Here is a 23,703-nt window from a genome sequence, read left to right as displayed (position 1 = left end):
TTACCATTTCAACCTCTGGGAGATGGCTTTAAAGCTCAATTGCTTCTCAAATGATATAGGCTTGTCTAAGTGCAACATTAGCTTAAATAAATTACACTTTGCTTCACCATAATTATGGTGACTCTTCTTGACTCTTGTTTCATTAAATCCATTATTTGGATTTCTTTGTATTGAATTTTTCAATAGTGCAACACTTGTTTTCTCTCTTCGTCAATTACAACCTACATAACACATAAAATGCATTACTATTAATTTTGCAACCTAATCCTAAGTCTAGTGCTTCAATAGTGCCTTACTTTACTCACATACACTTTCATTACTTTGCATTTGTTTTTCTCCCAAGTAACACATTTGTTGTTAGTGCCTATGGCAAAAAGCATAAGCTTATTAATGCACTCCATATTAGTATACATGTTATTTATATTTGCCCTAATCCCATAATTGTAAGTATAGTAGTTAAACCCAATTGTAAATTAGACTAGCTCGCACTAAAAAGGATTCTTGTTGTGTATAAATGCTTTAATTAAAGGAGTATATTAGAGCATATTTTTACCATATATAAATATGTTAATAAAGTCTTAGATTTATAAGAGTTGTTATGCCATTGTTTTCCCTCTTTAACTAACTATGCTAACTACCTATTGGCCACCAAAACTTTTACATGGTTTTTTTCAAAAACACGTCTTCTTATGCTATCAATTTGAGAATAAAATTTTTTATTTTTAATGTTATATTTATAGCTGATTTTGTTTACTTATAAACCAATAGTTAAGAAATAAAAAATAATTAGATTAATTAACATAGATAAAATAAAAAATCATTCTAAAATTTTGGATAGATGGTTAACACATTATACTTTTCCAAAAAATAATTTTATAGTAAAATAATTATTTATATAAAATAGTTTTAAATCAAATCAAACAAATTTGTGAGATACATCAAATAAAGTATTAACTATTATACTTGACAGCCTTTATCATTGTCACAAGTTAAAAATAATTTTTATAATAGTTTTATATTATAACATTTATTTCTTCTTTTTTTCTTTGACATTAGTTATTTTAATTCCTTATTTTTTTAATATTCCCATATCTTTTTACATTAATAATTTTAAAATATAAATTTTAAATTAAAGGGTTCATAGAAAAAGATAAATAGAAGCTAAATTTAATAATATAATAACAAAAAGTTGAACTAGTATACTAGTCTTTATGAAATTTTATTTATTTATTTTATTTATTCTATATTAAAATTTAGTGCCACTATAATGTGTGATGGATTATAATTACGTGTGTTTTGGAAAACAGATATTTAATATATTATACAGCAAAAGAATTTTAATTTTCTCTAAGTTGTTATATTAATTTAAGTTACTGTTTTTAATTTATTTCAAAAACAAATTACTCTCATACTTGCAGAGTTCTTAGTTTGTATCAAATTCTGCTTAAGTTATCACATATATGTGATGAGATGAAATTAATTTGGAAAACCATTTGTGTAATTCTTCATATTTAATTTTTGGCATGTTTGTTTTGGCGGTAGAATTTAGTTTTAAAGTCTACTTGATGATTAGTGTCTTCAGAAACAATTTAGTACATAAATATGGTTAAATATCTTAAAGTACCTAATCATTGACCAAAATCAAAATCCAGCATAATGGGACAGGTAAGCGCTAAAAGTAACGGTGGCGATTGCACCCCCTTTCTCCACTTTATTGCTAGACGAGGCAGCGGCAGCAGGCCGACCCACAAACTCCACATCCTTGTCAAAATTTTCCCTCATTACAAACCCAAAGGTGGTGGCCCCTGAAAAAACACAACAAGGCTTGAAACATATAAAAGAGAGGCAGGCATTATTTTTTGCTTTTTGCTTCCTGGTCCATGCAGCGTACACGTAGACCTGTAAAGCGCTGGCGCCCTCCAATCCTCACCGTTGCTGCAAAGCAATCTGACGCCTGCGGCGCTAATCACCCGCTAATGGTAATAAACTCCACCTCGGTTAACACAAATCCTATTTGTTTTCCCGAAGGGTGGCGGTGGCACATAGCAGTCGTTGGCCCGCGGCTAATTGTGATTAGCCTTTAATCTCACCTTAAGCCACCATGGATTGGACCGCTGGGGGGAAATAATTTCCACCACCCAAGTCGGTTTATACATTTTAACCCTCATTGTTCTTCTTTTTGCCGTTTTTTCTTCTCAATCTCTTTTTTTTTCTTACCTTTTGGGCTCTCTCTCTCCCATTGTTTGCCCGTGTTAGAGTTGAAAGTCGTGCATCGCACTCTTACTTAGAGAGTTAGGCCATCAACTCAAAGAGAGAGGAGAGAGTTGGGTTGGGTTTCTTCTTTCTTTCTCTTTCTTTCTATTAAGTGGTGTGCCCCCGTGTGCGTGTGCGCGAGTTTAAGCGTCCACCACCACCACCATCCATGGCGTCGAGGGTGGTGCGCTAGTCCCCTCGCTCGTTTCGTCTAGCAAAAGGTGGCAAGCAAAGATTTGGAGGCTTATGGGGCCGCCGCTCTCGCCGATTCCAGCGATTGGGGAACTGGGCTGTGCTCGCCGCCGCGCCTCGCAAGGTTTAGCGCCGACCCATTTGCTCGGCCGCCTCCATTGGATCCCAGGGAATGCTCCAAAACGCTACACGGGTAAGTCTCTCTTCTTTCTTGCTGCCTGCGCTTGGGCTTTCTTTCTCTGCGTCTATCTGGGGGAGAGGTTTTTTTTTTTCCTTCGTGTTCTTGGTTGGAGGAGAAAGAGGTTGAAACAATGGCGCAAAGTTATTCATGTAAGTTCTTGTTTTCGATGTTCTGAAGAAATGGTTTTCACTTTGGATGTCGCCTCATAGTTTTTGTTGTCGTGATATGCTCGAATGATCACGATTTATGAAAGTAAGTATGTGAAATGTTTTGCTACGGTGGTCACGCGTTTGTTTTGTGGTCGTAGATGTTTAAAGAGCTGCCGGATTGAGCGACAATCGTCTTGAGCAGCGAAGACGAATTCCAGAAATTCGCCTTGACGGGAAAGCAAAAAGGTTCTTTGGTTTTGTTTTGTTTTTTTTCTTTTTCTTTTTCTACCAGGAGCCGCCAGAAAGTGGCGCAGTCTTATCGGCGGCTTCCAAAGGCCGCGGCGAGGGAGCGCAAAGACTGCGATCGCGGATGGAGAGCATGTTCATGAGCTTTGCCTGCTAAGGTCACAAATTCTAAAGTGGAACAAGGAGACCACGGCCGCAGCAGCGTGAGATCTTCGGCGCGGAGGTCTCGAATCCGACCTACGAATATGGCCCAGGAATGGTGCAGCGTACCAGCGGATCACGAGGCATTGATTGATTTGAAGAGTAGACTTTCATCCCCATCATGAATATGTCTACCGTACTGTTGAGTAGCAATCCTCTGGGAGGCAAAATCTTCTATGTACATAGAATCTCAAAATCTTATATGTACATAATGTGTATAATTCTTGAATAATAGACAGACTTCGCCAATGCTCCAAACAGGTGTGTGTGTTCCTGCCAGCCCAGGAAGTCTCGTTAACTTACAGACTAGCTCAGGATTAACAATACCTGTTTGTGTGGCGTTCATCCTCCTTTCTGGATCATCTAGGTGCCCTGAGGGACGGGCGAAAAATCACTGCTTGTGAATATTCATCTACGTGCCCCCCTACTCCGCCCCAATCCCCTGTGCTCAAGTCGTAAACAAACATGAGCCCTATCTCTGAAAAGATCACCAGATTGGCCTCTGCATGAACAGAACAACGGAAAACCGCTCCTATAGAGCGCTGCCCAGCGTACACTTGACGAAGGATCGATTTATGGGTCTTTGCAGAGACGGCAACCAAGCCACCCTTGTCGTCAACCTTCCACACGCCATAGCCATCAACTCCGGACTCCCCTGCCTCGCGGTAGCCTCCCGCATACACCCAGCCACTTGCCAAGTATCGCTGGCCATTGTACTCCCACAGCCTCGCGGTGCACAGTCCCGGGAGCGGCAAGACGCAGCGCAGGATCTCTCCATCCGGGTCAACCTTGTCTTCCAGGCCTGTTGTAATCCTCAGGCTGCGCACGACTTCCCCGGTGCTCCACCTGGCGCGGCCAAAGTCGTAAAATCCCAGGATGGTGAGATCGTAGAAGTAATCGTCCAAGCCTGGGAATACAGCAGGGGGTGCCACGTCCACGCTGTAATCTGAAAGCCGCTGCGCCTTCATTTTGACGTAGGCTGGCGAGAACGGGAGCTTGGGGAGAGAAGACCAGGAGCGCGTTGCCGAGTCGTAGATGCAGCACCAGTGGCCTGAGAAGTCGACAGCGGTGTAGTGCAGACCGACTTTGAAGCCATTCTTGTCGACGAACATGGCAAAGTCGATCACTCCCGCTAAAGTGCATCTTTCTCTGTCCTCCCAATGGAGCGGTGGTAGTTCGCTCCACTCTTGGGTCACTGGATTCCCCACCACCAGGTGAAACACATCATCAGCAGGATCAACCATGCCCCTGTGCGTCCTGAAGACGCATACCAGGCCACCCGCGGAAGCAACCACTTGAGCGTTAGGAAGTTCTTCCGTTTTGTGGGGCAACGGAAACTCCACGCTGCGTTGGGGCCGTGATGGATCCCAGGCGTGGCAACGCTCGCCGTAGTCGAAGGAGCTAGTCATAAGCCGCAAGGATTCCTTGTGGCCACTGTTTTGGCACCAGCGGCGGCGAAAGGATGGATCGCCGATGATGGCGTTCCATGACTTGCAAACGGCGGAGCATGAGGTCGCTAGTGTGGCCAGGTCCACATAGCTGAGAACCGTCTCCAAAGTGTCGTCTTGCAGCAACACAGGCGCTTGTTTCTTCATCACAAGGGCAATCCCTAGAAGAGTACCTTATAGTACTGCAAAAGGATGAGCCCCAAAAGGAACTGACAAGATTACCACGAGTAAACCCTTCTCATAACCTAAAGAGTGACGAAAAAATCTCATTTTCGGGAAGCTCAGCTTCTTCTTTCTGAAGTTATTCCCACTATCTGTCCTCACTGGGCTTGTGCTTCTCTAGTTGAAACCGCCAACTCTCATTATCCGGCCTTTTTCTCTCTTTAACCATCTAACAAAAACAAACGCGAGCAAACGTACTTTGAAGGCTTTGGCTCGAGCAGACAATGAAAGTGTTCATTGTAAAGTCATGACGTGGTAAACATCCACCTGTGACGTTCTTCCAGTCAGATTGAACGTCGAAAACACGCCGCGTTCTCTTCAAACCTTGGTTTAGCACAGGAAAAATAAAAACTTTTTTCTCGGGTGGGTTCTTTGAGCACAGAGAAAATATGTACCATGAAGTCATAGCCGCGTACTACACCATAGCTTCGTAGCTTATCCCCCCAAACGGGATTTGCAGCGGATGATCCAAGTGTTCTTGACCTGTCAAGTTGACAAATTGCACCTGAACGACTGCTCCATCCGACCACCACTGTGTAAGAGAATGAGCGTCTCGAGCACTCGCAGCTTTGCCTTCATCCGCTGGGACGTGAAGCCTTGCCGAGGGGATGAGGTGATGCGGCTTCGCTTTGGAGGAGCAGAGCACGCCCCGGATGGATTCGTGAGGCATCGCCAATCTCGCGTACTTCCCCTGTAGCATATACTGATAGTTCTTGAAGTGCTCGAGAAAGCCCGAGCATACCGGATCACTGGGATGAACATACATGTCCGGGTACCAGCTTCCAAGTGCCGCAAACTCTGCCTCGGACTCCCTTCTCTTTGCGGCATCCACCAGTAAGTTGACGAGCCCGGCCTTTGCAACGGTGTAAACCTCTTGGAGATTGCTGTAAGTCTCAGCACCGAAGAGTGACTTGTATGGAGCGGTCGAGGACGAGAATGGCGGATTGAAGAGATGAGCCTCGACGAACTGGCCATGCGATGCCATCATCCGAGCGGCGGAGAGCGCCACCGCTGCTCCGAGCGAGTGCCCCGTGATGCAAACGTTGTCCTTGCCATGCCATGCGACGGCGTTTCGGAGAGCGTTGTACGCGGCTGTGAACCTGCCTGTCTTGTAAAGCTCCTGGTTGGCGATCTTGAAGTCGACGATGTAGTCGCTGGTTAGGCTGTCCGTGCCTCTGAGCGCCAGGACCACCATCGGAGCTCTGGCAGGCTTCCAGTGGTTTTTGTAGTTCCACACGAACACTGCGCCGTTGATCCGGAGCTTGTCATTGCCGAGGATCACGTCGAGGAGCTCGTAGTTGAAGGACGTCCACCAGGGAGGAGCGAGAGCTTGCGGAGTTCCTGTGTAGTTTTTCGATCTGTCGTGCTGGAGTGAGTACACGCTTGACACAAGGCATGCCAAGATTGCTCTTTTGACGTCCGGAACATCCCTGGAAAGAATGTATGGTAAGAACTCCCGAAGACTCGAGATAAAAAGCTTTTAAAGGACGAGAACTCTAGCCGGACCAAGTCTTTAGCAGCAATGAAACAAAAAAGTAGACAATGAACTCAAGCCCAAGCAAGCTTTGCGAAACAACAAAAAAAAAGAATGGAGAAGTGAGGACCAATCCACTAAAGACTAGCCATCGAAAGAACTCTAGCTACTTATGAATCAGCCCTTAGCACGCAAGTGAACGAAAGAGACACCAAAATGGGACAAATGAAAGGCTATGATCCAAAGACAAGCCTAGGGTAGCTGAGAATTCTCTCGGGGGCGATTGGAATCAATCGAAACGGGATTCTACTGCCAAAATCACACACTTCAGCCAAATTTTCAAGCTACCCTAGGCTTGTCTTTGGAAATGTCGGAAACATAAGAGACAACCATTGTTAAGACGAACGGCTGTCTCATATGGTTCATACCGAATCTTTTTCTAGAAGTTGCAATAAACCTTTCGTTGTATACTATGTTTAGGATCTCATCCGCGAGTTACAAGAAAGAAAGAGCTGACTTACCATTTATGATACATCACACCATAAGTAATCTACAAAATAATAAAGGTCGAGCTCGAACATTACTAAGCATACCTGGTAGCTTCTCTTCCGTGAGCAGATCCAAAATCAAGCCAAAGTAACAGCACAGAGAGCAAAGCGTAAGCAGCGAACTAGTATTACTTCGAGCTCAGATCACAGTTAATTGAACCAAGAGTACGAGATAGAGCAAGTACTAACTCGAGATCAACTTCTCCGTGAAACCGAGTAATCCATGAGCATAGACTCATGCCTGCCGCCGGAGACACGACGAAGTCTGCCTCGCACTGAAACGGCAGCATTTGCTTGATCCACTCGGCTTCCCGCACCTTTAAGGGGATCCGGCCTGGTTACGAGTATGTTCTTGAGCAGGCCCCTCACCTCCCTTGACAGGTAACCGAAGTTGCCATCAAGGCCATAGCATGTCAGCTGGAGATCACTCTTATCCTCCTCCTGATCCCACAAAAGCCAAGACTTTGTGTCCGCAACTGCTTGCTCCTTGCATTGACATACACGGTAACCACAGGAAGAACTTTCCACTTGGTGAGCTCGGATGAGACACCGCCCCTCGTCTTCAGGGACACAACGCAGCAAGTCATCCCCTCAGGAAGAATGAGATCGGCACCACGCATATCGTTTTCCGCTTGATGCCCGATAGCAAGGCCTCCTGCAAAGTATCTCGCTGCAGTATCCGGGACTTCCCGCACGGCAAAAGAATTGCAGAACAGGGGACCACCACTTTGATCGGATGAAGGTACCAGCTAAGCATACCGCTTCACTTCTTGAACTTGAGCAGGCTAGCAGCTGGGCGTCGCTGGAAGAGCGACAAACAACCTGTTTTTCATAGTAATACGACGTTCATATGTGACGCTACCATCGGGCAGCGAGGACACACCTGCAGGCCTGTTGCAGCAGCAAACAATACCATCCCTGGCTCTCTGTCACCTTGCCTTCAATGGCGAACTCATTACTGATTCCCATTTCACCCTATCCTATTCTGGCGGCCCGCACAGGCCTTCCATACTTCATCCAGGTTGACGAAGAACTATACTCCGCAACGCTCAGGCCCGGCTTGAGCATGTCTAGTTGCAAAGTTAGCAAGAAGTAGATCGGAGGCAATAAGCATCTCCCGGTCTTCAAGGCCCTGCTGCTGTTGTCCTCGTCACTCTTTCTTGGCAAAAACTTCGCGATTGTCCAGCATGAGCACAAAATAGGCATTCCACGGAAACAAAACTCTGAGCGCCCAGCGGAGCTGAGGTTTCATTCAGACCCCTTGCCTCGTCAAACACGAAAACGGCTCGCCTGTCCTCGCCGCACTTTCTCGGCGAGCTGCTGTTGTCCTCGTCGCTCTTTCTCGGCAAAAGCTTCGTGGTTGAGTCCAGCGCAAAGCTGGCATTCCACGGAAACAAAACTCTGAGCGGGTTTGGAAGATCCATTTAAAAATTTAATAGTTAAATTAAAGTTTACAAATTTTAATTTTAGATGGATCTTCCAAGTCTTAAAAGGCTTGTTAGAGATACAATCCACTACGAAATTTTCCGAAGGTGGGAATCAAGGGGGTTTTGATTAAATAATTATTAAATAAATATTAAATTTAATGCTAACTTGTTCACACCAGAAATTAACATTAAAATAAGCTAATTAATGCAAGAGCGCGTACAGAATGTTAATTTCTGGTTTCTTGTTTTCGAATGGATTTTTTCATACATTTCTTTTTAGGTGATTTAGTTGTGCCACATGACGAATATGTGACTGGCCAAGTTGGTGTTCTCACTACACAAGTATGTGTACTGAAATTTGAACGTTCTAGGGAACATTGGGTGGGAACATTAACAACTTATTTTTAATTCTTCTATTCACAAAACTAACTAATGATCTTTTTAAATGTACTGAATATACATACATATACATACATATATATGTATGTATGTATAGCTAAGTTTCATTACATTTAAAAAGATCATTAGTTAGTTTTGTGAATAGAAGAATTAAAAATAAGTGTAAAATAGATGTAACAATCACAATTGTGAAAAAATTTAAATAACACATAATATTAGTTAAAAAAATGTATTATTTTCTTTTCTTTTTGGTATGATTAGTTAAATAAATCATCTAACAGAAACTACAAAATTGTGTTTATAAATTATGCTTATAAATTACATTGGTATATTTAATTTAAGTATTTTAGAAAAAGTTTAAGGTTGAAAAGAAAATTAAAAGTTAATAAAACTGTGGTTAGTATTGTAATGTTAATTTATGAAATTTAATAGAAGAATTTAATAAAGTAAACTATATTATGATTTTAAACTATAAAAATTTCAAATATAAAAGAATGGTGATTTCCATGTAACTATATGGTGATTAATGGTGATTAAGAGTGAGTCAATAATAAAAATTTATTTTAAAGTATCTCAATCTATGTTCTGTTAATGTTTACATGTTTTTAGACTAAAAAATACCACTGAAAAAGAGAAAACTATGTTTCTTTTAGGCCTATTCAAAAGCCTAAAAACTAAAAGATTATGTGAATTTAGATTTCAAGTTAATAAAATACTAATCAACTATAAATATTTAAATTTTAAATTTATTATTTATAAACTTAAACACTTATTTTTATTTAAATCTGTATTAATTTTACAAACAAAAAAAACAAAACATAGCAAAAATATTATGTAAATGCCTAAAGCTACAATGTTAACCAAGCATTCCTAATTTTCTTTATTCTTTATTATTAAAAATACTTATTTATTGTTAATAAAAATCCAAAATTATTAATATCAAAAGAATTTACTTTTTAAAAAACTTTATTAAAAATAATTAATCTAAAACTCTATTTTAGATGGCTGAATGCTTCGAAGGTCTGTCATGGAGATGTCCAGGCTAGGTGTGTACAGCAGCCTGGCAAGGACTCCTCATCTGCCAAGGACTTAAGACTGAATTCCTGGCACACAAAGCTTCACCGAGCTAGAGATGGTGTTCTACTGGTGAATGCCTGGCTCCATGAATTGGAGAAAGGAACTTCGGCCGTGGAGTGGAAGGATAAGCAGTTGCCTGGCAGCGATTCTGGCATCGCCCGAGCAGTGAGCGAGAAGTGGGAAGAACTCACATTGAGGATAAGCGTGAAATCATGGAAAAACATTGGAGCAGTTGCAACAGCTCTTGGATGGTGATCACCAGCCGCGCATTTACGACCAGAGTTCCGTGATGTAATCCTCGAGTCGTTTTCGTGTTTGACGAGGCAGGGGGTTTGAACGAAACCCGCTCAGAGTTTTGTTTCCGTGGAATGCCAGCTTTGCGCTGGACTCAACCGCGAAGCTTTTGCCGAGAAAGAGCGACGAGGACAACAGCAGCTCGCCGAGAAAGTGCGGCGAGGACAGGCGAGCCGTTTTCGTGTTTGACGAGGCAAGGGGTCTGAACGAAACCTCAGCTCCGCGGGGCGCTCAGAGTTTTGTTTCCGTGGAATGCCTACTTTGTGCTCATGCTGGACAACCGCGAAGTTTTTGCCAAGAAAGAGTGACGAGGACAACAGCAGCAGGGCCTTGAAGACCGGGAGATGCTTATTGCCTCCGATCTACTTCTTGCTAACTTTGCAACTAGACATGCTCAAGCCGGGCCTGAGCGTTGCGGAGTATAGTTCTTCGTCAACCTGGATGAAGTATGGAAGGCCTGTGCGGGCCGCCAGAATAGGATAGGGTGAAATGGGAATCAGTAATGAGTTCGCCATTGAAGGCAAGGTGACAGAGAGCCAGGGATGGTATTGTTTGCTGCTGCAACAGGCCTGCAGGTGTGTCCTCGCTGCCCGATGGTAGCGTCACATATGAACGTCGTATTACTATGAAAAACAGGTTGTTTGTCGCTCTTCCAGCGACGCCCAGCTGCTAGCCTGCTCAAGTTCAAGAAGTGAAGCGGTATGCTTAGCTGGTACCTTCATCCGATCAAAGTGGTGGTCCCCTGTTCTGCAATTCTTTTGCCGTGCGGGAAGTCCCGGATACTGCAGCGAGATACTTTGCAGGAGGCCTTGCTATCGGGCATCAAGCGGAAAACGATATGCGTGGTGCCGATCTCATTCTTCCTGAGGGGATGACTTGCTGCGTTGTGTCCCTGAAGACGAGGGGCGGTGTCTCATCCGAGCTCACCAAGTGGAAAGTTCTTCCTGTGGTTGCCGTGTATGTCAATGCAAGGAGCAAGCAGTTGCGGACACAAAGTCTTGGCTTTTGTGGGATCAGGAGGAGGATAAGAGTGATCTCCAGCTGACATGCTATGGCCTTGATGGCAACTTCGGTTACCTGTCAAGGGAGGTGAGGGGCCTGCTCAAGAACATACTCGTAACCAAGCCGGATCCCCTTAAAGGTGCGGGAAGCGGAGTGGATCAAGCAAATGCTGCCGTTTCAGTGCGAGGCAGACTTCGTCGTGTCTCCGGCGGCAGGCATGAGTCTATGCTCATGGATTACTCGGTTTCACGGAGAAGTTGATCTCGAGTTAGTACTTGCTCTATCTCGTACTCTTGGTTCAATTAACTGTGATCGGAGCTCGAAGTAATACTAGTTCGCTGCTTACGCTTTGCTCTCTGTGCTGTTACTTTGGCTTGATTTTGGATCTACTCACGGAAGAGAAGCTACCAGGTATGCTTGTAATGTTCGAGCTCGACCTTTATTATTTTGTAGATTACTTATGGTGTGATGTATCATAAATGGTAAGTCAGCTCTTTCTTTCTTGTAACTCGCGGATGAGATCCTAAACATAGTATACAACGAAAGGTTTATTGCAACTTCTAGAAAAAGATTCGGTATGAACCATATGAGACAGCCGTTCGTCTTAACAATGGTTGTCTCTTATGTTTCCGGCATTGACTGGAAACTTCTCCAAAGCAGTCCTTCCGGCAAGCTTGCTTCAAATATCAGTAGATTCTTTGACGTGAGATCATGGCGAGTTTTCCAGTTTTGGCATGTTTCTTCTTTTTCTTGGCTGCTGCAGCGACTCGGGCTGGAGATATTTTACTAATAATAACCTTTTACACATGTAGAAATTCACTTCACGAACACCAGTTCTCCTCCGGTGATCTACTAACACGAACGAGACGATTTCATTCTTCCTGCATCAAAAAGTTCCAAGAGGTGGGCTTATTTATACAACCCGATTTTTTTGTCGTAATACACTTGATGTATCCAGGATTCGAGAGTATTTTCTCAGAAATACTATGAGCTCCTACTTTCAGCCTCGGCAAGGCCCAATCTTTCTTGTCATCAGTGTTTGATTAGAAAACTCTTGTGAAATCATTGGAAGGGGCAATCGTGACTGTCGAGCGTCAGTATTACGGAGACGGTTCTCCCTTCAAAACTTCACTTATGAGAATCTTAAGTATCTCACGACGCAGCAAGCTTTATTCCAACTATCAGGCATTAAGTGGATGATGATCTTACCGTGTGATTTCTGTTTTCTTATACAGAACTTGATTATTCAACGATATAACAAGCAAGACAAGAATCCATGGATTGTTGTGGGAGGTGCCTTGAGTGCGTAGTACTGAAATTCCCGCACTTGGTTGCTGCAAGCTGGGAAGCTCAGCCGTGGTCCAAACAATCTTGGAATACAGTGATTATGACGAGCAAGTATGTTTACTCACGCCAAAGCTCGCTCATGTTTCTTTGTTTCTCTTGTAGATTGGAGTTTCTGCTGGTCCCGAATGCAAGAAAGAATTACAGGAGATTACAAAGCTGGCCGAAGAAGGCCTGGTAGCAAATTCAGCACCCGTTAAATCCATGTTCTCTGAGGAAAAGGTATTGTCTTTGGAGTTCCTTCGTGTTTACTTGTGAACACTACATTTGACAGCTTAAAGGCGATGACTTCTATCGCTGATAGCAGACATTGGAGCTGGTTTTGTAAGTAAACATCGTGAGAATTTATACAAAGGTTGACAAGCATTTTGTTTATGCTAGGTGCAATATGGTAGATCTGACAACCTTTGTGCTCCACTTCTGGAAGCTGTTCAGAACAAAACAGACCTTCTGGTAACTTTTCTTTCATAAAGGTCAATTTTTTTGCTTTTTTATAGAGGGCGTTTGCCAATCTTCTGAGCCTGAATCGTTCTTCCGTTGAACTTTACGATGCAAATGAGCTGAAAAGGCGAGCTGAAGCAAACGATATCGGTGCTATAAACTCTATGAGCTATGCGTACCAAGTTTGCACAGAATTGGCAGCCTTCCACGTTTCTCCGGCCAACGACAGCATTCGGCTAGACCTTAGTAAGTTTGTTCATGTTTTACTCTTTCAAATTATGTGCCTTAGATGTATTTCTTACAATTAACAGGTAATTCATCCACTACTGTGCTGAATTGTTTTGGCCACGAGACATTCCCAGATGTCAAAGCTTCAAAAGAGAACTATGGAGGATGGGATATTTCTGGTAATTAATTCGTTCTTTCTTTTGCTAGCTTGATTCTGGTCTTAAACAAGCAGCACTAGAATTATCTTCCTGAATGGCTCACAGGATCCATGGCGTGTCAAAACAAACTTTCTCTCCTTATGGTAACTTATTGTTTTGCTTCGAAGACTTTAAGCAAAGATGAATTCACAGAGCCTTTCTTTATATTAACGTGCAATAACTGCGCACATTGCCAAGACCTTTGGCCAGAATGTACCATAGAAACTGGTATAGCTTCTGTAGTAATAATTTCTGTATACCCTGTTTTTAACATTGGATTGGATTCTCAGATCTAGATCAGTGCCAAGAGCTAACGAAGGCCCACGCATTTATATCTTTGTACATGGAGTGGCTTTCCTCGTAGTACAAAATGATGCTTTGGTTTCTCCCGCCCCCATTCAAATTGCTAGGGTTTAGGGGAATGGCGGTGTGCTTCCTTCTTTCGGCTTACATCCGGTGCATAGGTTCGTCGATTGTTTCAGATCAAACTTACCAAGCATTTGAGGCAGATTTCCGATCCAGAGGCGGCGCTTCGCACGAGCTAGTTATTAAATTATCATGGATCCTATTATTTTTGGTCTTGACCTCGCAGGAAACAAACTAAAAGTTGATAAGATTTTTACTTTCTCTCAGGTAGTCACCTCTTCCAGCTTGCTCTTTTTTTTTTCTTTTACAGATCGATGGCAATTACTGGTGACTTTGGAACTTCAGGACGACACTAGACTCCAAATATTTCTCAGGTAAGGTCCCTACCATTCATCATTTTTTAACATTAGATCAACATTCTCTCACAGTGGCTAGTCAATCAAAAGAAACAAGGGTGTTGCTTGGACGGAGCTCCATTCGTCAAGTAATAGAAAAGATTCGCCGTAAAACATATGAGACAGCCGTTTGTGTTCTATTCCTAAAAGAAAACAACAAAATCTGCTGCCTCCTATGCTTCCATCATTGACATGAATAATAGTTTCGGAATTGTCGGCATCCCGGCAGCTTGCTTCAAATATCAGCAAACCGAGGTTCGTTTGATCATGGCATTTTTCCTAATGCTGACATGCGTGTTCTTTCTCCTGGCTACTGCAGCAACTACATGCTCTGCTTTGGGTTGGAGAACTTCAATCCACCAACAGCGTCTCTTTTCTCCTGCATCTGCAAACTTAAACAACACGAGCCAGTTGTTCCAGAAGCAAAGAGTTAACCATTTTGATCCAGAAGTAGGACCTTGCATTTTTTATCTGGTAGTTATAGCGTTTGATTGATCCAGGATTCGAGAGTTCGAGTTCCTGGATTACTTTCAGCCCCAACAAGGCCCAATATTTCTCGCCCTCTGTGGAGAATCCACATGCGGCGGCGGATATCAAAGAACAGCTGTAGGAGTAAGCGTCTCACATCATAACGTTTCATCCTTTTATCCAATTTGATGCAAGCAGGCTCTAGCTAAGTCACTAGGAGCGGCAGTCGTGACAATTGAGCATCGGTATTACGGACAAAGCTATCCCTTTCAAAACTTCTCTTACAAGAACCTCAAGTATCTCACAACACAGCAAGCTTTATATGATTATTGCTCTCTTTATCGAATATTATCAGGTAGATAAATATCTCGAACGTGTTTTCTCGTGATCTTAACGTTCTTTGGTACAGAACTTGATTAATCTACAATATAACAAGCAAGGCAAGAATCCATGGATTGTTGTGGGAGGTTCATACGCAGGTGCCCTGAGTGCTTGGTTTAGACTGAAATTTCCGCATTTGGTCGTTGCAAGCTGGGCAAGCTCAGTGGTCGAAGCTGTGCTGGAATATAGTGCTTGCGACGAACAAGTACGTAAATTTACTTTGAGATTTCCTGTATTTATCCTTCTTTGTATGTAGATGGGAATTTCTGTTGGTCCTGAATGCAAGAAGGCATTACAGGAGATCACAAAGCTGGCTGAAGAAGGTCTAGTAACAAACCCAACAGCAGTTAAATCTGTGTTTTTTGCACAAAAGGTATTTCGTCCTTTCTAAATCGTTTCTCTCAAAGGCTTAAGACTTGCGAACTTCGCACAGCTCAGAGATGATGATTTCCTGTCACTCGTAGCAGACATTGCCGCTGGTTTTGTGAGTAGAAAGCTTGAGACTAACATAGTTTTCATTTAACGAGCTTTGTATTTTTTCCTTTATATTTTTTGTTAGGTGCTATTGGTATGCTCTGTCCTCCACTTTTGGAAGCCATTCAGAACAAAACCGATCTCCTGGTAATTTGCTCCTCTTTCATGAGTTCTATACAAGTCACGACTTCGTTGTTTTTCCAGATGGCATATGCACGTATTGGTGGAGTAGATAGCTCCTCCAGTGACTTTTACGATGCATATGAACTGAGAAGACAAGCTGAAGCAAACGATATCAGTGCTAAAGACACTATGAGCTGGAATTACCAAATTTGCACGGAATTAGCTTACTTCCAAGTTGCCCCTACCAACGACAGCATTCGATCATCACGTATAAATCTCCAGTAAGTTTGTTTTCCCTTTTCCCTCTCATCTTGAGTGTGACTTCATGTTGCTACGTGTTAGATATTACATCGACATTTGTGCTGTATTGTTTGGTCCCAACACATTTCCAGATGTTACTGCCGCAAACTGGAACTATGGAGGGCGGGACATTGCTAGTAAAATATTTTCTTCTTCATGCTGCCTTGTGCTGTTCTAATCTTGAATAACAGGTTCGAGAATTATCTTTCTGAATGGCTCACAGGATCCGTGGCAGCATGCGCCGAAGACGACATTTTCTCCAGGAGGTAAAATGATAGGGCAGCGTTTTTATGCTTAGGAGATTTACAATGATTTATTTTTCCCATAGAACCCTCCTTTGTATTAACTTGTGAAAGCTGTGCACACTGCAAAGACCTTTCTATGGATTGTAGTTCAGACATTGGTAATGCTTTGATACATGACCACCCTTGCGTTTAACTTTGATTCTCTCAGGATCACCCAGGTGCCAGGAGCTAATGAAGGCCCACACCTACATATCTTTGTACATGAAGGAGTGGTTTTCCTCGTAGTTAATGGCGTTCTCTTCGCAAGGGCAAACACAAACTTTCGTAATTTCTGCTTTGAGCTTTTGAAGTTCTTCTTGTGGTATGTAAGATTTTAGCATGAAAGAAGAGAGAAACAGAAGAGAAGAAGGCTTTGGTTTTAGTTGTCGTCGTCATAATGAATTTCGACAGGCAGATCCACCAGCAGCAAGACGCTCTTGCTTCGCTGCTTTGTGGAGTTCCCCTCGCTCTTGCCTTGTCCTCGGATCTCCAAGAAGAACGCCATTGTAGCGTGACGGCTCCCCTGGCGTCTCCACACAACTTGACGACGCCCAAGTTTCCGGATGGAGTCCTGATGAAAGTATGTATTTGATCTCCAACACGAGTGTCCAGTTTTAAGTTAGAAGAGGAAATGTATGATTCACAAGGAGTTATTTTACCGGTTTGAGAAACTCGTTGAGTCGAACGTTCTTAGATGCTTGTCCGTGACCAACTTCTTGAGGAAACACTCCTGTTCATGAGCTGGAGAAGCTCCTCCTGTTCCTCCTGCTCGGATCCTAAAGAACATCCACACTCTACAAGTTACCTTGCTCCATGATCTATTTTGTAGTCATGTCCACGGGGATAGAGTAGAGATCTATCAAATGAATGGAATAGCAAATTTATGCTAAGGACTTTAGGCTTTGGAATTCGCGTGTTATGATCGTAGCGCGCCCATCCGAGGCGCCGACTCGGAACTTTCAGTGGAGAGTTCAAGGCTTGGTAAGTTAACTTCTAGTCGTCGTTCTTAATTTTTGACAAACTAAAACCTCGTGAGGTATCTCGGTTTCTCAACAACAGCCAAGAGAGTCACCTCTCCATTGGTCTCTTTTTCTCTTTTACAGCTCGATGGTGAATTCTGGTGAACTTTCGATCTGGAAAGTCAAAAGAACGACGCTAGAGTCCGAAATTTCTCAAGTAAGGTCGCTGGCCAATCAAAAGGAACAGGAGTATAGCTTGGACGAAGCTCCTTTCATCAAGTAATGTGAAAGATTCTCTATGAAACATTGTTCTTCCTCCTGGCTACTGCAGCAGCTACTTGCTATGCTTTGGGTTGGAGAAGTTCAATCCACCGGCAACATTTCTCTTCCGCTGCATGTACAAACGCAAACCATATTAGTTATTTTTTCCAGAGTCAACCATTTTGATCCAGAAGTACGTCCTGCATTTCTTATCTAGTGTTATATAGTTGATCTAGGATTCGAGAGTGTTCTCTCAAAGATACTTCGAGCTCCTGGATTACTTTCGGCCCGATATTTCTCGCCCTCTGTAGCCATTTTTAAACTTATGTCGCATCTCTCATTATAGCATTTAGCATCCTTTTTAATCGATTGTTATGCAAACAGTGGCAATCGTTTGGGCATCGTTGAGAAAGCTATCCCTTTCAAAACTTCACTTGCGAGAACCTCAAGTATCTCACAACATAGCATGATTATGCTCTCTTTATTAAGTAGGTAATTATCTAGAGCGTGTTTTCCCGTGATTTTAGCACAGAACTTGACGATAAAGCAAGGAAGCAGACTTTCATCCCCATCATGAATATTTATCTGCTGTCTACCGTACTGTTGAGTAGCAATCCTCTGGGAGGCAAAATCTTCTATGTACATAGAATCTCAAAATCTTATATGTACATAATGTGTATAATTCTTGAATAATAGACAGACTTCGCTAATGCTCCAAACAGGTGTTCCTGCCAGCCCAGAAAGTCTCGTTAACTTACAGACTAGCTCAGGATTAACAATACCTGTTTGTGTGGCGTTCATCCTCCTTTCTGGATCATCTAGGTGCCCTGAGGGACGGGCGAAAAATCACTGCTTTTGAATATTCATCTACGTGCCCCCCTACTCCGCCCCAATCCCCTGTGCTCAAGTCGTAAACAAACATGATCCCTATCTCTGAAAAGATCACCAGATTGGCCTCTGCATGAACAGAACAACGGAAAACCGCTCCGAAAAAGCGCTGCCCAGCGTACACTTGACGAAGGATCGATTTATGGGTCTTTGCAGAGACGGCAACCAAGCCACCCTTGTCGTCAACCTTCCACACGCCATAGCCATCAACTCCGGACTCCCCTGCCTCGCGGTAGCCTCCCGCATACACCCAGCCACTTGCCAAGTATCGCTGGCCATTGTACTCCCACAGCCTCGCGGTGCACAGTCCCGGGAACGGCAAAACGCAGCGCAGGATCTCTCCATCCGGGTCAACCTTGTCTTCCAGGCCTGTTGTAATCCTCAGGCTGCGCACGACTTCCCCGGTGCTCCACCTGGCGCGGCCAAAGTCGTAAAATCCCAGGATGGTGAGATCGTAGAAGTAATCGTCCAAGCCTGGGAATACAGCAGGGGGTGCCACGTCTACGCTGTAATCTGAAAGCCGCTGCGCCTTCATTTTGACGTAGGCTGGCGAGAACGGGAGCTTGGGGAGAGAAGACCAGGAGCGCGTTGCCGAGTCGTAGATGCAGCACCAGTGGCCTGAGAAGTCGACAGCGGTGTAGTGCAGACCGACTTTGAAGCCATTCTTGTCGACGAACATGGCAAAGTCGATCACTCCCGCTAAAGTGCATCTTTCTCTGTCCTCCCAATGGAGCGGTGGTAGTTCGCTCCACTCTTGGGTCACTGGATTCCCCACCACCAGGTGAAACACATCATCAGCAGGATCAACCATGCCCCTGTGCGTCCTGAAGACGCATACCAGGCCACCCGCGGAAGCAACCACTTGAGCGTTAGGAAATTCTTCCGTTTTGTGGGGCAACGGAAACTCCACGCTGCGTTGGGGCCGTGATGGATCCCAGGCGTGGCAACGCTCGCCGTAGCCGAAGGAGCTAGTCATAAGCCGCAACACTGTTTTGGCACCAGCGGCGGCGAAAGGATGGATCGCCGATGATGGCGTTCCATGACTTGCAAACGGCGGAGCATGAGGTCGCTAGTGTGGCCAGGTCCACATAGCTGAGAACCGTCTCCAAAGTGTCGTCTTGCAGCAACACAGGCGCTTCTTTTCTCCGTTTCTTCATCACAAGGGCAATGCCTAGAAGAGTGGCGAGAAGCACCTTATAGTACTGCAAAAAGGATGCCCCAAAAGGAACTGATAATGGAACAAGATTACCTTCCATGTCCTCGAGCAAACCCAGCATGGAAGCAGAGTGACGCTTCATCGATTAAAAAATCTCATTTTCGGGAAGCTCAGCTTCTTCTCACTGGCTTGTGCTTCTCTAGTTGAAATCGCCAACCCTCATTATCCGGCCTCGTTCTCTCTTTAACCATCTGACAAAAACAAACGCGAGCAAACTTACTTTGAAGGCTTTGGCTCGAGCAAGACAATGAAAGTGTTCATTGTAAAGTCATGACGTGGTAAACATCCACCTGTGACGTTCTTCCAGTCAGATTGAACGTCGAAAACACGCCGCGTTCTCTTCTAGCACAGGAAAAAATAAAAAACTTTTTTCTCGGGTTCTTTGAGCACAGAGAAAATATGTAGCCGCGTGCTACACCATAGCTTCGTAGCTTATCCCCCCAAACGGGATTTGCAGCGGATGATCCAAGTGTTCTTGACCTGTCAAGTTGACAAATTGCACCTGAACGACTGCTCCATCCGACCACCACTGTGTAAGAGAATGAGCGTCTCGAGCACTCGCAGCTTTGCCTTCATCCGCTGGGACGTGAAGCCTTGCCGAGGGGATGAGGTGATGCGGCTTCGCTTTGGAGGAGCAGAGCACGCCCCGGATGGATTCGTGAGGCATCGCCAATCTCGCGTACTTCCCCTGTAGCATATACTGATAGTTCTTGAAGTGCTCGAGAAAGCCCGAGCATACCGGATCACTGGGATGAACATACATGTCCGGGTACCAGCTTCCAAGTGCCGCAAACTCTGCCTCGGACTCCCTTCTCTTTGCGGCATCCACCAGTAAGTTGACGAACCCGGCCTTTGCAACGGTGTAAACCTCTTGGAGATTGCTGTAAGTCTCAGCACCGAAGAGTGACTTGTATGGAGCGGTCGAGGACGAGAATGGCGGATTGAAGAGATGAGCCTCGACGAACTGGCCATGCGATGCCATCATCCGAGCGGCGGAGAGCGCCACCGCTGCTCCGAGCGAGTGCCCCGTGATGCAAACGTTGTCCTTGCCATGCCATGCGACGGCGTTTCGGAGAGCGTTGTACGCGGCTGTGAACCTGCCTGTCTTGTAAAGCTCCTGGTTGGCGATCTTGAAGTCGACGATGTAGTCGCTGGTTAGGCTGTCCGTGCCTCTGAGCGCCAGGACCACCATCGGAGCTCTGGCAGGCTTCCAGTGGTTTTTGTAGTTCCACACGAACACTGCGCCGTTGATCCGGAGCTTGTCATTGCCGAGGATCACGTCGAGGAGCTCGTAGTTGAAGGACGTCCACCAGGGAGGAGCGAGAGCTTGCGGAGTTCCTGTGTAGTTTTTCGATCTGTCGTGCTGGAGTGAGTACACGCTTGACACAAGGCATGCCAAGATTGCTCTTTTGACGTCCGGAACATCCCTGGAAAGAATGTATGGTAAGAACTCCCGAAGACTCGAGATAAAAAGCTTTTAAAGGACGAGAACTCTAGCCGGACCAAGTCTTTAGCAGCAATGAAACAAAAAAGTAGACAATGAACTCAAGCCCAAGCAAGCTTTGCGAAACAACAAAAAAAAGAAAAGAATGGAGAAGTGAGGGCCAATCCACTAAAGACTAGCCATCGAAAGAACTCTAGCTACTTATCAATCAGCCCTTAGCACGCAAGTGAACGAAAGAGACACCAAAATGGGACAAATGAAAGGCTAGACAAGCCTAGGGTAGCTGAGAATTCTGTCGGGGGCGATTGGAATCAATCGAAACGGGATTCTACTGCCAAAATCACACACCCAGCCCGCCAAGAATCGCTTCAAACAGAGCAATGCTAGGGCGGCGAGATTCTTTACCAGTTGAAATGCTTGCGCTTTGGCCCCGTAACCTCGAATCGATATGCATCGTCCTCTGGCATTGGCGATCGGCCCCCGCATGGAACACTGGCTAGGGCTTGAACGCGTTCTCTCGCATCGTGGACACCGCCGACACTTCAGCCAAACTTTCAAACCAAAATCCAACAGGAGGTTGGTTCTTATTCCTATTTATTTGGATTTTTTCTTTACCGAGAGTGCAAAATAAGTTTATGTTTGTACATATGTTTTGTTATATTTATCGCTATTTATAAGCTGTTAAACCACTTTTTTTGAAATAGTGCGTAATTAGAAACATACTGATAAATAAAGGTTTACGTTATTTAATGTGGTCTCAAGATCCAGGCGAAAACTTCAAAAGAAAGTAGTAAACATAATTTATTAACACAGTAAAGAGCAAATTGCTTTTTGAACTAGAGTTAAACTGGATACTAATGTCTATGAAAACTTTGTCTCTTGTTAGACTAAAAAAGATAAGTAACCAAATTTATCAAGGAAACATGCAACAACATTGCCATTGGCTCCAAGATACACACAATCCTAGCTCCCGCATACCCAACCCATTATGAACCACTTTACTTTCTTTCTTGGATGCAGTAGCAGTGAAATTTGATATGAGCACCATGCCTTCACTCAGAACTCAATTCTTCTCCTGGAACTTCACCATCGGCAGAGAAATAAGTGTAAATACTCCAAATACTCACAATTCCCAGCACCCAATCCTCCTCAATTGCTTCCAAACAGCTTGTCATTTCTCTCATAAAGTCATAAAGCATTAAGTTTAGCACGGTGTTCTTCCTCTCCTGCATCAGATTCTTATGGCTAGAGTGTGCTCTCTTGAGATCCTGAATGTGGAATGAAGAAATTATGAGAGTTGAGACTTACTATTTGGCTTGGGCATTTGATGGGTTCAAACCTTGCACCATTTTGCATTGCTGAGGAAGTCCCTTTGCTCAGCAATGCCTACTTAGTTAACATATACATCTAGTCTCTCAAACATTGTTTTGTGCTCCTTGAATGCCTTAGTAACTTGCTCTGGGATAGATATGAGAAAAAAGAAATGCCTTAGTCTCTCTTTCTCACCTGGATCACACATATTACATTCAATGAACATGGCAGAAAAAAGATTTGTAAACACCAATTTGTGACATGAGAATTCACTATAAACCCTGAGGCTGATGAAAGCAGTGCCAACACTCTCCCTACAATAGCCACAAACACAAAGTAAACTCTTAACTTAAGTGAGAATTCTTATTCTTTCTTGCCAAGAAGAGGACATACCAATGCCATATCTAGCACAGAGGAGCCATCTCTAACCTTCTCCACTCTTCATAATAAGCTATAGGTGTTGGGTGTTGGGCAAACCCTAGCAAGAAAAAAATGCAAGGAGACTTTGCTCACTAGAAAGCCTTTAACATCTAAAATTTTTCTATCCAAGAGAGGGAGACATAAAAAATATATCTAGATATTCTGGGATATTCTACTATTTAAAAATTGTTATTCATTTATTATATTTATATTTATAAACATGTTTATAAATTTTAAACTTTTCTAAACTTTTTCGAGTATATTCTAGTTTATTCTACCAAATAATGGTGTGCAATAAAAATTAATCTTGTATTTATAAATTATAAAATTTTGATTGATCAATTATATTAATAAATAATACTAAACAAGAAAAACACTATTATTAAGTAAATCAAGTGATGTTGCATACAATATGCAATAAATTCACTTTTTTTATTATTTCCTTTTTCTTCTCTTTTTGTTTTCAAAACTTCTAATTTTTCCTTCTTTATTTCTTCATCTTTTTCGATTACTACTTCTTGTCAAGACCCCCAACAAAATCAAGACTGGAAAATGCTAAAGACAAAGAGAAAAAGCTAGTGAAAACAAAGAAGAGGCCTTAGACTGGTGTTGATTCAGATTGTGGAGAAATGGAACAAGGCTAACCTATATATACTATAGGTTGATGAAGCTCCACCACTCTTGGATCGAGGACAGCCTAAATACAGCTGAGGTCGAGGAGGCGCCACATCATCATCAGGAATGTGGCTCGAGACTCAGAAATCGGGAAGTGTCTCGAGAGTCAGGAATAGGGAAGTGTCTCGAGAGTCAGGAATAGAGAAGTGTCTCGAGAGTCAGGAATGTGGTCTGCAGGTCAGGAATCCGGCGAGAGTCAGGAATGTGGCAAGAATTGGGGGATTCCTGACAGCACCCCCTCCTCAAGAACGAGTGGAACGAGGATGTGAACGAGAACGAAGAGGAGGATGAGATGAGCGGCGAGGGATGGGAGATGGAGAAAAAGAATGAGGACTGGGACGAGAAGGATAGCGGCGGTAGAAGTCCTGAACAAGGTCAGGAGAATGAATCAGGTTGTCCGCAGGTTCCCAAGTGC

General features: G+C 43.7%; 1 protein-coding gene and 1 long non-coding RNA gene across 3 annotated transcripts in view; one reads left to right on the top strand and one right to left on the bottom strand.

Moving 5' to 3' along the window:
* LOC9655903 (GDSL esterase/lipase At4g10955) overlaps window positions 1-21,451 on the bottom strand; it is a 27,864-nt gene extending 6,413 nt beyond the window's left edge. The window contains exons 1-3 of one of the 2 annotated variants that reach the window (XM_024685623.1): window positions 21,288-21,451; window positions 20,478-20,865; window positions 19,674-20,417 (exon numbers count right to left, since the gene is read on the bottom strand). In XM_024685623.1, coding sequence (XP_024541391.1) covers window positions 19,851-20,417; window positions 20,478-20,865; window positions 21,288-21,349 — 1,017 coding nt within the window. In that variant the 5' untranslated portion in view covers window positions 21,350-21,451 and the 3' untranslated portion in view covers window positions 19,674-19,850. Of the gene's footprint in view, window positions 1-19,673; window positions 20,866-21,287 lie in introns of those variants that run through there. The other variant, XM_024685622.1, reaches the window with a different exon arrangement.
* Window positions 2,232-3,471, top strand: LOC112350073. The gene is made up of 3 exons (XR_002993627.1): window positions 2,232-2,775; window positions 2,836-2,878; window positions 2,934-3,471. It is a non-coding gene; the product is annotated as an uncharacterized LOC112350073 (long non-coding RNA).
* Window positions 21,452-23,703: the final 2,252 nt, after the last annotated feature.

Source organism: Selaginella moellendorffii, unplaced genomic scaffold (assembly GCF_000143415.4).
Source record: "Selaginella moellendorffii unplaced genomic scaffold, v1.0 SELMOscaffold_45, whole genome shotgun sequence".
Taxonomy (NCBI): domain Eukaryota; kingdom Viridiplantae; phylum Streptophyta; class Lycopodiopsida; order Selaginellales; family Selaginellaceae; genus Selaginella; species Selaginella moellendorffii.
This window is presented reverse-complemented; position numbering and strand designations above follow the sequence as displayed.